General features: G+C 44.6%; 1 protein-coding gene and 1 pseudogene across 2 annotated transcripts in view; one reads left to right on the forward strand and one right to left on the reverse strand.

Annotated features, from left to right (window-relative positions):
* Positions 1 to 12,607, forward strand: part of Gad1 (glutamate decarboxylase 1) — a 39,558-nt gene extending 26,951 nt beyond the window's left edge. For both annotated transcript variants that reach the window (XM_034495120.2, XM_034495121.2), the window contains exons 11-17: positions 655 to 771; positions 2,030 to 2,094; positions 4,343 to 4,421; positions 5,547 to 5,696; positions 7,882 to 7,989; positions 10,345 to 10,434; positions 11,215 to 12,607. In XM_034495120.2, coding sequence (XP_034351011.1) covers positions 655 to 771; positions 2,030 to 2,094; positions 4,343 to 4,421; positions 5,547 to 5,696; positions 7,882 to 7,989; positions 10,345 to 10,434; positions 11,215 to 11,388 — 783 coding nt within the window. In that variant the 3' untranslated portion in view covers positions 11,389 to 12,607. The remainder of the gene's footprint in view (positions 1 to 654; positions 772 to 2,029; positions 2,095 to 4,342; positions 4,422 to 5,546; positions 5,697 to 7,881; positions 7,990 to 10,344; positions 10,435 to 11,214) is intronic.
* Positions 12,608 to 12,717: 110 nt separating this feature from the next.
* LOC143441328 (small ribosomal subunit protein uS7m pseudogene) lies at positions 12,718 to 14,744 on the reverse strand (annotated as a pseudogene).
* Positions 14,745 to 15,642: the final 898 nt, after the last annotated feature.

Here is a 15,642-nt window from a genome sequence, read left to right on the forward strand (position 1 = left end):
CATCACTCCAAATACTTACTATTTTTTCTTTAGTTTCCTTAGTGTCATATAACTTACCACTGTGATATATATATATTCTAATTTAAATCCATCATGTTAGAGTAAGCAATATATATATATATACATATATACATACACACACACACACATATATATATATAATTTAAGTCCATCATGTTAGAGTTCTTTATCTACTTGCTCCCTGTACTGTTCCCAGCACCAAAAGACCTGGCATATAAAAGTCATTAAAAAAAAAAAAACAACAAAAACAATAAAATATCCCTGTTTAATGATGAGCAAGCCACTGTCTCTAATTTCACCAGCTTAGCTCATGGTTAGAAATAAAGATTGGTGCCTTCTACTTCCCATAGAAACAAGCAGGTGGGAAAGGTTAAAAGCACAAACAAGGGGCCTGGGGAGATGGCTCAGCAGCTAAGAGGGCATAACACTCTTCCACTGAACCAGAGTTTGGTTCTCAGCACCTACATCAGGTTTACAACCACCTGTTACTCCATCTCTGGGGCATCTAAAATCCTCTTCTGAGCTCTGAGGGTGCCAGTACACACTGGGCACAGGGACACACACACACCAAACAAATAAAACAAATGAAAACATTTTTAACAGCACTAATCAGCTATCTCTTTCACCTTGTAGGGATATGTTCCCCTTTATGTCAATGCAACCGCAGGCACGACTGTTTATGGAGCATTTGATCCCATACAGGAGATTGCGGACATATGTGAGAAATACAACCTTTGGCTGCACGTAGATGTAAGTGTCCTCGTCCACACACAGCCCTGTCCTGTGAAGGGACAGAAACAACTCTGCTTTCAGCCTTGCCTCCAGCTCTTCTGAACACCCTCCCTGGCCCTGCCCACATACATTAGCTCCTGCTCTTCCCCACTCCGCAGCGAGCCGTTTGTGAACAGTGCATGCCACAGAACCTGGCCACCCTCTGGGATTCATTCCGTCCTGGCCAATAGTTGTCTTGTGTGGATCCTTCTAGAGTCTACTGTGATGAGCAGTTTGGATGAATGGATGTAAAGTGAAATATAGCTAACTTCAGAGAATCAGAAAAAAATTCGGGAAAAAAAAAAAGAATCTCAGGGAAAAAAAAAAAAAAAAAAGACATAACGTACAGGAAGTGGCCATGAGTGTGAACACTTAGTCACCTGCTGCATCCTCCATCTGGAATACTTGTAGAAAGACGCCCATCTGCTGCGTGCAGGGAAATAAGGATGTGTACAGAAGACATGAGCAGCTATGAGAATAATCCCAAAGCTTAGCAAATGTGTGTTCTTACATATAGAGCCCCCTTTCTCTCTCTCTCCCTCTCTCTCCCTCTCCCCCTTCCCCTCCCCCTCCCCTCCCCTCCCCCCCACCCCTCCCCTTCCCCCTCCTATCCCGCTTCCTCCTCCATTCTCTTACTGGATATAATTTCTTGGATCTAGACAAAAGAAAACTCTAAATGGCTAACAAAGCCCATGCTGTGTGGTCTACTATGCCGGGCTATTCAGTCAAACAGGTATCATGATACCCAGAGCAGTGTCTCCTATGACTGGGGCTTCTGAGTTTCTCAAGACTTTTTTGGAAGAGGCAAGCAGTTGCTCCTGCCTTCTAAGCAGCTTTCAGTATCTCCATGGCTGTCAGGATGAGTACATTGAGTTTAGAGAATCCCTGGTTTGCCACAGCACGCTGGGCCTTTGGGCTTTGATTCACAGTCACCACAAACTCAACCCACTTTTTCTAGATCACTAAGACATTCTCTGAAGGAAGTTTATGTAAAGAAATGGCAAGCACTGAAGTGCCCACAGCCTGGGCAACTAGAACTGTCAGCGTGGGCTTATTTCATAGGTCATCCCTCGTGTGACCTTGACTGGCCTGGAACTTGCTACATAGACAAGTATGGCCTCAAACACATAGAGATCTGCCTATCTCTGCTTCTCTAGTGCTAGAACAAAAGAACGCCTATCTTCCTTTTAGAGTCTTCAGCCTTACAGCTCCTCTTGTCTCTTTTCTGTCCTTGCAGGCTGCCTGGGGTGGTGGGCTGCTCATGTCCCGGAAACACCGCCACAAACTCAGCGGCATAGAAAGGTACAGTAGGCTCCATAGCCCTCCTTCATCTTCTGCATCAGATACAGTATACACCTTGGCCCATCCCCTCTCAGCCTCCATGTCAGACTTAAGCCCCTGAGCCCTGATTTTCAGTTGGGTATCTCAATCAGACTAGGCAAACTTTAGCTCAGCTGGTGTCTTTTGAGTGCATGGTTTATTTCTGAGTCAAATGAGTCCTCAGTGATTTCACACAGGGTGAAGTGAGTCACCCAGTGAGGTGCCTAGGAAGGAGAAAAGAGAAGGAGACAGGGAGGTCACTGATTCCTTTAGCTCCTCTTCTTCAGTAAGCTGATGGCTGAGACACCCAGCTCCCCTGACTTACCTGGGCAGCTACAGCAAAAGAGAGGCAGGAAGCAAAGATGTAGCAAAGAATATTCCAGGCAGTCAATACATGACAATAATTGACAGCATGGTCAATACAAAGGCCCAGAGACACAACTCTTGGCCCTCTTGAGGACAGTGGACATGGAACAGGTGAAGACCAGGCAGTAAGAAGACCAGACCTGGAAGTTCATGGAGCACTCTCCTAGCTACGACTCTGGATTCTGTAGCTGTGACTGTGTCTGCTCTCCTGTTTTAAAACACCACGGTCAATACAAGATTGGCTTGTTAAAGATGAAGTATACGACTGTATAATTTGGAGGGAAATACATGAAATAGCTAAGGCAGTTCTTATTTTCCATCCTTGGACCCAGGTGAAAGAGTTAACACTAAGCTTGTTCTTTTTTTTTAGCATTACAGCATGCTTGTTTTCTGAAGAGAGCCAACCCACATCAGGCTCTATTTCCCTCCACTTGCAGTAGCAGAGAATCATTTACTTGGAGTCTTCAGGACATCCAGAAAGCCATGTTTAAAGCCATTTTATGAGATTTAAATATAATTTTTAATGACTTGACACGCAGCAGCAGGGACAAAATTGGTTAAGTTCATGCCTTCTAAGTGGGTTGACATGGAGTCTTTTTCTATGATGCCAGCACTTACTTAGTCAACCTTCCTGGGAGTCATCCCAGGCCTCTCTCATCAGGGATCCTTTTGGGGCATGTAGGGGGAAAGTTCTTCAAGCCCTGCCTGCTTCTTGAAACTCAGTGCGTGCACACACACACCCTAAGGAAGAGGCTAAAAGCCCACATGGAGGAGTTAGTGCTGGGTGGGCACAGACATGTGCAAGGGAATTGTTAACATCAGAGGAAACATCCATCTTGGGTATTAACAGAGATGGCCGAGACCATCAGAAAAGGGTCTGTAACCCACAGAAGCAAATTTCTCAAGTTTGAATTACTATACATTACACTCAGTTGTTTCTGAAATGTCCTAGCTAGTGTGCTCCTTAGTCATCTAATTGTGTCTGACAGAGTGATCCAGTTGCTAGGAAACCGTGCTTGTTAAGTGAGCATGGCAGTCCAGACTGGCAAAAATCATGCTAATTTCTCAATCGCTGTTGCTAGGTAGTCAAAGTCTATGGGCAGTGCAGCTGATCACTGCATTGCAGTGCGCCATCGGCAGGCAGGTCCCCATCACTACCCCTTCTTTAAATCAAAACAGAAAGGCAGGAAGAAGTCAGTCAAGGCTGTTACCTAGAAGGAGGCAATCTAGTATACAGACTATGAGTGTTAGTTCTGTAAAGAGAATCCTGGAGCTGGACCATGATCCAGCATCTCCCAGCAGTGTGACTTTGGATAACGTGGTTAGCCTATCTGTGCATCTGTTTCTTTTTGTAAATGAGAAGTAATAGGAATATCTCTATCATAGTGTTGCCATGGCAATCACATATACAAGGCCCTATGGTTACATATTCCATGAACTTGTTTTATCTTTTATTCCATTCTGATGAGATAGATGGGAACTCTGAAGCACAAATGAGCTGTGTAATGTACACAAGCTAGAAAAAATGTCAGGACTAAGGCTCAGATTTGGACTGCATACCTGCAAAGTCCCAGACCTTAGCCCCATTTCCTGTCACATACACCCAAAGCTCTGAGATCAGTAGGATATGTAATGAGTTGCTGGCAGCTGTGGTTAATAGCACTTATATGGAATTCTGCAGTTATAAAGAATACCTTGAGAGACTGCCTAAAGCAATCACTTCCCGCTGAGGGTCGATTTAGGGGACTGGGCAAGAAAAGCAGCCATGACTTCAGTGGAGATGGGCTTGTGGGGTTTTCCTCGAGAGGATAGGCTCTTCTTTCCCTTCCTCCCGCCTTCTCAGAGGTTCCTGTGTGTCTTCCAGGGCCAATTCAGTCACCTGGAACCCTCACAAGATGATGGGCGTGCTGCTTCAGTGCTCTGCCATTCTGGTCAAGGAAAAGGTTTGTACTCTCTTGGCTGCTAGCCCCATGGGGAGCCTGCAGACTTCTTCCCCACCCTCCCAGCTAACACTGATTTTCCTCTTGGCTCTTGGCTGCCCTTTGTCTTTGTTCAGTGCTTAGGACCCTGTTGGTGACAGATCCTTTAGTAAGCTTCTTTGGGTACTTCTTCCTGTGTGGACAGACCTGAGAATGATTGCTAATCCCAGTCAGTGAGAGCAAACCTCGCTCACTGGAGCATATGTTGGGTTCTTAGTGGATATCTGTAGTCTCAAGAGCTGAAAAAAGTTAGATGGAACAGGAAGTACAGATACCAGCTTAGGGCATCGGAGACTGTTGGACTTCTCTGTAAGGCCAACAAAATGACTCCGTGAGTAAGGGCACTGGCTGCCAAGCTTAAGGCTCCGTGTTCTTTCACCGGGATTCACATAGAGAAAGGAGGGAACTAACTCCCTCAAGTGTCTTTCGATCTCTACTATATGCCATGGTGTACACATGTGTATGTGTGTAATACACCCACACAAGTGTGTGTGCACACACACAAAATAAATGAATGTAATTTCTAAAAAAGCTTCGGTAAGTGGGCTGCAGTCATATTTTTCTCCCCACCCCACACCCCACACACACTTAGTGCACTGATGTTTCGTAGACCTACTGTAAGAGAGGTACCCACCTCAGGTGTCTCTTCTGGGAGTCAGAACCCACACTGGCTCTCCTCCACTTACCCTAACATCATAGGGGGTCTTGCATAAATTGGAAGACTTGGGGGTAGCACCTGGGGGGGGAGGAAGTTCTTCACAGCACCAGTTTCCCCACCCAAGGAGGTTTTTACTCCAAGCCCCGCCAAAGAACGGCAAAGTGATTCCCCCACTTGAATGTCCAGATGTCCCTCAGAGGAACAGAGGCCCTGGCGGGCATCCAACACAATAGAACTTCTTCTGACCCAAGTGACAGAAGGAAGGCAGGGGTTAGGGGCAGACAGGCAGGGGTTTTCCCAAGAGTGACATTAAAGGACATCTGAACCTATGGAAGGCCTCAGAAGAAAGGAGGTGTGGGTCCCCAGTCCATCCTCGAACCCACATCTCTGACTGGTGAGGAGAGTTGCTCACATCTTGATTTTCATGACAGGGTATACTCCAAGGATGCAACCAGATGTGTGCAGGCTACCTCTTCCAGCCAGACAAGCAGTATGACGTCTCCTATGACACCGGGGACAAGGCGATTCAGTGTGGCCGCCATGTAGACATCTTCAAGTTCTGGCTGATGTGGAAAGCAAAGGTATGAAGGGGAAATCCAGGAAACAGGGAACTGTGGCTAGCCTGGGAGGCTGGTGACAGGGAGGCAGTGATGGGCCACAGATAGTTCACTGTACATGTCACTGTATCTAAATAATTGAGCTAGCTGTATCTTCTTTGTGAAGGGAATAATTCTCTGTATGTCGCTTTTCTCTTCTTCAGTTCCTTCTCCTTAGTTTGAATCGCCATTGAAAGTTCTTATTCTTGTAATTCTTTTATTACTAAAAATTTTGCCAAGAGAACAATTTCCACAATAATTCCTCTTAAATTTAAAAAAAAATTTTTTTATCTGTTTCTCTCTGTGTGTGTGTGTGTGTGTGTGTGTGTGTGTTCATGAGTGTGAGTGTGTGTGTGCCACTGTGTGCCTGTGGAGGTCAGAGGGGAACTTGCAGAAGTTGGTTCCCTCTTTCCAACCTATGGATTCTCAGACCAAACTCAGACTACTGTAAGGCTTAGCAGCAAGCACCACTACCCACTGAGCCATCGTGCCTGTCTCCCACAGTAATTCTTAAGAACTCTAAAATTATTTAGTGAAGATAGAAAAAAAAAAGGTTATATAACTACTTTGTGGATCTGGGAAGAAGGCAGCCAACTTAAGGCAATCTGGATTTCCCAGCCTTGCATTGCTCCTGCTGTTTCTATTTACTTACTACTTGCTAATTTAAATCATTTCCATAGTAAAGATTTGGACTAATTTTCCCTCCAAACAATAAGGCTTTCCAGCAATGTCTAGTCTGATATTTTTCCTTCTATAGAAAAGACTGACAGATGTTTAGTTTCCCTCCTCATTAAGTCATCTTGCCTGAATGTAGAGTCTGGATTTGATTTTCCCCACAAAGTAATCATAGGCATTTGGAGCATATAAATGCCTTTACCACAATAAGAGACAAAGCCCTGTCATTTTGCACTGCTGTAATGATCACGTGGCCTGTCTCCATAATTACACCTTCATTTTGTCTAACAGTGGCCTTCTGAGGTTCAGCCCCTAGGTTGTGGAGGGAAGATCCTGGGGTGGAAATCCTTTGCGTGGGAGAGTCCCCCAGTACCACCTCTTGGAGAAGCTCCTGCTTTGCCATCTCTGGATTCTGTCTGGGCTCTTCAGCCACCCACAGGCCAGCCTTGTGCATCTGTTCTCATTAACACCAACCCAGTCAGCAGCCGGCTGCTGCTCTGCTAATCAGCCAAACTCATGCTCAGCCAGTTTGGGAGTAGTTAGAGCTAGTACAGTCTCCAGGCCTGTGCTGAGAACCATGACTTCCTCACTAGCCTGCTGGCCTGTGGCTGGAAGCAGACACACTGTTCTATGGAAGGTCAATTGCCAGTGAGGACTGGGGACAGGTTTGGCCAGGATATATATCTGGGAAAGATGCATTCTATCGTAGCGTCTTTTAAAGTATCTGTGATGAAGCACTAGATGGTAGTTCCTTTGACCTATCATGAAAGTGTTAAAAAAATGAAATGCAAAACATAAGCCCAAAGTCACTACTTGTTAACATCAACAAGTACATTTGTTTTCAAAGTTTCTTAATGGAACCAGCAAGGCGACTTAGCAGGTAGAGGTAGGTGCCTGCTACTGAGAGTTTGAATCCCAGAACACACATGGTGAACAAACAAAAACAACAACAACAACAAAAAAAAACTGGTCCTCACTAATTGTCCTCTGACCTTCAGTCCCAGGAATGCACAAAGGCCTGTACACTTGCTCACATGGGGGGGGGGAGAAAGAGAGAGTGGGGAGGGAGGAAGGGAGGGAGTGAGGCCAGAGTAAGAGCAAGGGCAGATAAATAAACGTTTTTAAGAGTTCCTCTTTTCGGCAACTCTACTCATTCCATCCCAACCTGCAACAGTTTGTAGACTGGCCTCAGTCCAGATAGGACACTTTGAGTGGTTCTATCCAGAAGCTAACTGGCTTGTAGCTGACTTGCAGGAAGCTAAAGCCCTGCTGAGAACGACTTCCAAGAGACCAACCGAAGGTCCTAGAAAGAGAAAGCATCTTCTTGCATTCAGGGCTTTGAAGAAGCAGTGCACATTTAATTAGATGCGTCTTCCCTGCCACCTCCAGGATGACTCTTCTTTAAATGCCCTGTAAACCTAGCATAGCCTTCCCAAATGACCGGCACAGGGAAACACGACTTGACAGCAACAAACAGCTTTCTTCTTTGAAACAGGGCACTGTGGGATTTGAAAATCAGATCAACAAATGCCTGGAGTTGGCTGGATACCTCTATGCCAAGATTAAAAACAGAGAAGAGTTCGAGATGGTTTTCGATGGTGAGGTAGGTTGTCACTGTGGACTGGACACATGGTGCTTCCAGAAAAAAAATCACACAGGAAGTTCCTGGAGCTTTAGATCACCAATGTCTCATCATCTCATTCAAAACGGGACTTGAACTTTAACTATTCATGGCCCTTTCACCCCTAATATCTTTATACAACCCCAGGTATATGGATACATAAAATAGACAGACTGAGGATAAATGGTAAAGATAATTATTTTAAAGCCATTCTCTGGTAGACAGTTTTGCTACTTACTAAAGACTGAAAGTAAATCTGCATGCTAATGAATCGGGGTGCTATTGTTTATTTGTACACAAAGTATTATATTTTGGTTGCGTATGGGATACTGCAAGATTCAGTATAGCGGTACTCAACCTATGGGTTGTGACCCATTCAGGGACAACTGCCCATTTCAAAGGAGTTGCCTAAGACCATCATAAAATACAGATATTTACATTATGATTCATAACAGTAGCAAAACTACAGTTATGAAGTAGCAACAAAGATAATGTTATGGTTGGGGGTCACCACAGCATGAAGAACTGTATTAAAGGGTCGCAGCATTAGGTAGCTTGAGGACCATTGATGCAGAGGCTCCTTGATATTTTTCAGAGTTTAGTAAGATTTTGATTTTATAGTCTTCAAATGTAGAGAATGGTGCCCTGCATTAATATATAGTAGATATTGTACACATATATCATATATATAGTACAAAATGGCAGAATGTCAAAGGGGAAATATTAAAAGTCTTTGTTTTCTGCAATTGAGCCATTTCTACAAGCACAGCGCAGTTTGTATGTACAGTGAGAACACTGCTGTTCACAGCATGCAGCACTCTGGACTCTGGGCAGAGCAGGTACGCATGTTGCATGCTCAAAACCAAGTCTGTAGTGAGGGGACATCATACAACACAGGCGAGCACTGCCAGCAAGCCCCAGATTCATTAAGTTTGATTTAGAGTTAAGCTTTGCTCATTCTCTAACCAGAAGTCTTTTATAATTGCCCCTCCCAATCAGTCGCACAACCCCATATGAAGTTCCACACAAAGTTAAAGGCGCCGAGCCCTAAAGCACATGGCTTGAAGCCAGCTCTTTGACCTAGAGCGCTTCCCGGGGCAGGTCCTACCCCTTCCTTGTTCTTGGCTCTGTCTTGAGTTGGACTCGATCCATGATAAGTATCTCCCAGGCCCAAGAAGCTTAGAGGTCAGGTATGTCCTCATCTTCCAAGACTGGCTCTAAGTGAGGGCTTGCTCTCCACGGATTTATTATGAAGAGAGCCTGATAAACTGCCTCTGCCTAGGTTCACACACTCCCCACATTATACACAGCAAAGCACCTGTCAGCCCAATATTTCCTGAGTGCCAGATACTGGGTTATAGAGTATTGGCCAAAACAAATACGGTGCCCTGGTGGAGTTTACGATTGAATAAAGAAATACGGACTCACTGCCAGTCCTGGTAAAAGAAAGCCTGTTCATACATAAAACAGCTGTTCATAACCTGCTGTAACCGAGCACCGGCCACGGCTGGCATGTGTCTGTTTACCAGTGCACTTCTCAAGAGAGCACCTGCAAGTCAGCAACTGAGCACCAGAGTCCCGAGCACTCGACGTCAGCATGTGGTGCTCCCACACTCCGTCAGTGGGACTTCCCTTTACAGGTTTACACATTCTCTCTAGTAGAACATTGAAATGAGACCAGTGATGTCTCCAGCCACCTAGAATGACACTTCTCAACCTGTGGGTTGTGACCCCTTGAGGGGGGCAAATGACTCTTTCACAGAAAACAGATATTTACCTTACGAGTCGTAACCATAGCAAAACTGCAGTTATGAAGTCGAAACGAAAGTAATTTTATGATTGGGGTTATGATGAACTGTATCAAACAAAGGGTCTGCATTAGAAAGGTTGAGAACGCTGCTCAGGCGCAGGCACTGTGCTAGCAGTTTCTAAGGGAAGAGCTGCAAACCTCTCTCACTAACTAAGTTAAGCAGCTTCCCCTCTGCACGACCCTACAAACAGCAAAGTAACAACACCCTTTCCTGAGCTACTAAAATGCCATTGGTTTTATCTTTTATTGGTTCAAGGTACAGAGGCGATAGGCTTGGAGATCTAGAAAGTTCATTGGGGGTTGGGGAGCCAGCTCTCTTGACCGGAGAGAGTGGATAAGCAATACTTCCTGTCTGGTGTATTTATGCACTGCTTTGGAGACCTCATTCAGAATCTCCTGCCCCCCCCCCCTTTTTTTTTTTGGACTGGGAAAAACCAAAACAACTTTCTCCAAAATGTCTCCAGCTTTGGGTCAAATTCTAATCATTTTATTTTTGTTTGTTTTATTGTCCCCTGAAATTTCTACAGCCTGAGCACACAAATGTCTGTTTCTGGTATATTCCACAAAGCCTCCGAGGGGTTCCAGATAGCCCTGAGCGACGAGAAAAACTACACAGGGTAAGGACGAGCTCTTTCTGTCTCATGCCATGCTGCTGCTGTTTGGCTCGCTGGTCAAGCCATCCTGGTGCCACCATGCTGTTCTTAAAGGAGAAGGATTAAAAAAAAATTTCAAGATGGACTTCTGGGTAATGGGTGTTACAAAGCCATCTTAATTTATACTTCCAGGGTCTGCATTGTCCCTGGCTGTGTTCAGATACAACAGAAACCTCTGAAACAAACAAACAAACAAACAAACACCCCCCAAAAATGGAGTCCAGCTTTGGGCTGGTGCTCTTCCTTACGGAGGCTCTGCTGGAACATTCCACATTCTACTTTGTTTGCTGTATTTTACTACTGTATTTTACTAAGTCCAAGCCTAGCTGAATTCAGACCCAAGTTCTCTGTCAATTTCTACAGCTAGTTTATCCATTCAGAGTTGTTGCCGTATTTATGTAACTCGTTAGGTATGCAACCATGGAATGGATATTTGATCGACTTAATCTCTGTGCCAGGCAGGATCCTGAACTCTACATCAAAAGTGCACTGTTTTCTGTCTTTGATTCTTCTTCTTTTTTTACTTTATTATCATTGTCCCAAGACTGATTTTCACGGTTGACTTGCCCAGTGTTTTCTACAGGAACTGGTGGTTGGGTGGGTTTAGATACTAGCCTTGAGAAAAATTTGGTTCTAAGACAGTTGTTGTTTCAGACACATAGTAAAAAGTAAGCCAAGTTGATGTGTTAAAAAGAGGGCGTGTCAGAGCTGGTGCTGAGTTTGGCCTTCTGTTCTCCATTCAAGGTGGCTCCCAAGATCAAGGCCCTGATGATGGAGTCAGGGACGACCATGGTGGGCTACCAGCCTCAAGGGGACAAAGCCAACTTCTTCCGGATGGTCATCTCCAACCCAGCCGCCACCCAGTCTGACATCGATTTCCTCATTGAGGAGATAGAGAGGTTGGGTCAGGATCTGTAACCCCCTTTCAGAACCAGAATCACCGGCCATCATCTTGCCCCTCTGGCACCCTAGAACACAGCTCTGTCAGAAGCTGACGCACCTAGGCCATTTCATTGAAGGAAATTATAATCTCTTAAAGAATATTTGTCACATCTCACATAAGCTTGTTTGTTAGAGTTAGCGGGAAATAATGTTCTTTTAAAAAATATTGCACATTAGAAACACAGTATATATGTACAGTAATATATACCTCTCTCTATGTACATGTATGTATAGTGAATGTGACCTAGTCCTAGACCACAGCATGTCGCTCATCTCCAAGGAATTAGCCTCACCCCCAGCAATTACTAAGAGGCTAACCATTTCACAAGCAATGGCAGGACAGATGGTACCCCCACTGCAGTGTCCTAGGGACCCAGGGAAAGGCTGTTGGTGGGAGCTTACCTCCCTATGAGGGCTGTTCCCACCTGAAGGGATGATGGATGACAGAAAGTACCAGTAGATGACAGATGTCACACCCTCCCTGTTAGTACCCTGCTAGGGGACATAGTAGCAGAGTCTTTGTCACAATTGTGCTGTTACAGAGATTCATCTGTGTAAACTGTGTATATTACTGTTGTCTATCTTTGGGCAGAGGATAGTGCATATAATGATTTAATTGTACGTCAGTGAGATATTTGCTTATTTATATTCAAATATATACCATGTTAAAGAGACATCTTGTATTTTCTTCCCATTTGTAATGTATCTTATTTATATATTAATGGAGTAAGTTCTGGATACTGTTTATGGTATTTTCGTGCATTTGTGAGCCAAAGAGAAAAGATGAAAATTAGTGAGACTTGCATTTATATTAGAGTGCCCTTAACATAATGATTTAAACATATGTTGTACTGTCTGGGAAAGAATTCTGATACTGTACATAGAGTCGTATTATGGAAATCTTGCTTCGGTAGCCTTCACTCTTCTCTCCCCCTCCCCCCTCAGGCTGTATGTCAGGTGTTCTCAAAGCTTTTCTAGTAACTGTTGAATAATAATAACTAGACCTCCTGTAATTTTGTAGTAGTATATGACCAATCTCTGTGACTCGCTTAGCTGAAACCTAAGGCAACGTTTCCGAAGATCTCCGATACACTGACCAGTCCCACAAGTGTTTTTGAAGACATGAAACCCACACTGTGCATTTAGAGTATGCAAGAATATAAATAAAATAAAAATATTCTCCATGAAGAATTTGTACCCATTTTTTTCTTCCAGTCTGTGTTTTATGTATAAAGAGAGTTCCAAGAACGTTTATTTGGGATTATCCATGGCCCATCCATTTCCCATTTGCTGGCTTTAGGTGATGTTCCTGTGGGGCTTTTTTACTCCAAGTATATTTTAACATTTATTAGTGGTACTGTATGTATAGATGTTTTGTCTGCACATACATCTGTATACCATGTGCCTGGTGCCCACAGTGGTCAGAAGGTATCAAAACCTTTGGAACAGGAGTTACAGACGGTTAGTGAGCCTCCATGTGGTTGGTGGGAATCAAACCAGGTCATTTGGAAAGAGCAGTGCTTTTAACCACTGAGCCACCTCTCCAGCGGTTTCTTTCTCATGGCAGTGTGTCCACCTCTCCTTCCCTGCTACCAGCAGCAGTAGTGGGCCAGGGCACGGTTGGCCTCTGCCATCTTATGCACATGTGCTTCCTCTTGATCACAGGGCCCTGGTTATGGAACATCAGCAGTTCAATGCAACAGCTTTTCTGGCATCAAGGTCCGCCGTGGTTTATTCTCTTGGCATTCTGTGATTATCCATCCAGGAAGAGCCAATGTCGGTCAACTAGAGGCACAGGGACCTGGTAGAAATGGCCTCTTTTGAGGATAGGCACCAACCCAGTCACAGGTTCACAGTTTTTCAGTGCCTGGTGAAGATCCTGTAGGGGCTCTGTTCAATGGTGGCCTCTCTGGTGAGGCAGCATGGTACTTTTCAAACTGCTTCCAGAGTCTGGGCCATGAGGGCTCGGGCCAGAACTTTGTTGCCTCCCTTCATCATCACGTTGGTGAATTTGCTGATGAGAGAGTCTGCTTCAGTCGCAGCCGCAGCTTTGATGAGCTGAGTTTTCTTGAGCTCCAGGTCATACTTATCTTTGTTGAATTCTGCTACTGGCTTGCAATAATATTCCTTGTCAAGGGATTCCTGAATTTGGGGGATTAAGGCTCCACCTCACCTGTGTGAGCCCTGGAAGGTTCCACACAGCACACCTCACTCCCAGGGCCAGCCTGGACCACCAACACCCCAAACGCAGTGTGGGGGCAGCCATCTTGGCCCATGATGTTCCTGGTTAAGTTGAGCCTTTACCAGCTGTTGCAGGTTCCTATGCCCTTAGTTAAGCTGTATTTGCTCTTTGTGCCCAGGTGGTTGGGGGAAGCAAGCCCCATTTCTCACCTTCTTGGCTACATCTTGGAGTTGCACGCCTCATTAGTAAACAAGTATTTCTATCCTCTACCTCAGGGACAGTTATGGGCTCCAAGGTTGCAGCGGTGAGTGGAGGAGACAAATATCCCTTCTAGTTTGGAACTTAGATCATCTGGCATCTCTGCCTGTCAGTCACAGAGTAACAGCTCCTTGTTTTGTGTGCTTGTATAGTGGTCCCAACTTTACAGTGATCCAAACTTAGTTCCTTAAGAAATATATTTAGGTGCTGGATCATCAGGAGAAGGGCCTCAATTTCTGCATTATTTGGTTAAGGTATAAACGGGGCCTTATTCATTAGAAGACAAGTCTTTGTCTACAGCACGGGTAGGAGATAGAGAAGTGACCCCTGTACACAGTTCTGAGATTGGCTAAACAAACTGGGAGTGATCAGAAAGGTACTTTATTCTTTTTTTTTTCTGTTATTCTTCAAAATTCTTCCTATGGGTTTTTCGTCTCCTGCCCTTTTTGAATTCTGGCCATTTCCATAGCTTCTGCAGCCTTTCAGGTACAAGTGCCTGCAAGTTTGCAGTTGACCATTCAGAAATAAGAGTGCCTTCAAAGTTTTATGCAGCATAGAATTCCTCTCTGCTCCCTCGTTCTGCCATTATTTAAGGCTGCTAGCTCCCAGAAGAAAGGTGATGGAAGCCAGTGGTGTGCGCCCTCGAAAGCCCATCTTAGCTCGTTTTTTCTAGCAACTGTGTTTTCTCAAAGAGGCCAGGCCTATGGGAAGAAAGGGCTAAAGTAACAAAGGAATAATTTTTAAAAATTGTGTGGAGAGAGAGAGAGAGAGAGAGAGAGAGAGAGAGAGAGAGAGAGAGTTTCTGCACATGAGTGCAAGTACCCAAGAGAGTCAAAGGCATAGAATCCTCTAGAACTGAAGTTACAGATAACTGTGAGACTGTGAGACTCCCACCCCCACCATGTGAATGCTGAGAACCCAACTATTATAAAAAGCAGTATTCATTCTTAACCAATGAGCCATCTCTCCAGCTTCCAAAGCCATAATTTTACCAAGCTGTTTAAGTGGCATCTGGCATTAAATCTCCTGAACCACAAAAGGTATTTTTGTTTGTTTTTTAATAGGACAATTTAGGGCTACAATTAAGGAGGGCATTTTAAAATTAAGGTAAATTCATTCTTTATAGTATTATCTGTGATTTCTATGAATTTTGACAAACCTGCTTTGTCAAGTCAGTGATGGCATGATCAAAGCCTACCCCAGAAAGTTCCCTTTGTGCCTTTGACCAGACCACCCCTCTTCTCCCAGCCTCTGGAGCCCTGTTTGCTGGCTTCTTGGGTTCTATCTTTCCATCTCACATTCATGGCATACTATGTAGCTGTGGTGGTTTGAATATGTTTGACCCACGAGAAGTGGCACTATTAGGAGGTGTGGCCTTGTTGGAGGAAGTGTGTCACTGTGTAGACAGGCTTTAAGGGCTTTTAGTGCTCAAGCTCTGCCTAGTGAGGGTCCTAGAAGAGACCCTCCTCCTGGCTGCCTTCGGATCAAGATGTAGAACTCTCAGCTCCTCTTCTAGCACCATGTCTGCCTGTATAGTACAGTGCTTCCCACCATGATGATAGTGGAATGAACCTCTGAAACTCTAAGCCAGTCCTAATTAAATGTTATCCTTTATAAGTGTTGCCTTGGTCATGGTGTCTCTTCACAGCAATGAAACCCTAACTAAGACAGAGGTTGGTACCTGCTGTGATAGGCCTGATCATTCTTTTGTTTGGAAGAATGTGGATTCTGAGGACTTTGGATTTGGAAAACAGTGGAATGCTTTAAGTGGGGCTTAATGGACCATCCTA

The sequence above is a fragment of the Arvicanthis niloticus genome, chromosome 2 (assembly GCF_011762505.2).
Source record: "Arvicanthis niloticus isolate mArvNil1 chromosome 2, mArvNil1.pat.X, whole genome shotgun sequence".
In the NCBI taxonomy this organism is placed as follows: domain Eukaryota; kingdom Metazoa; phylum Chordata; class Mammalia; order Rodentia; family Muridae; genus Arvicanthis; species Arvicanthis niloticus.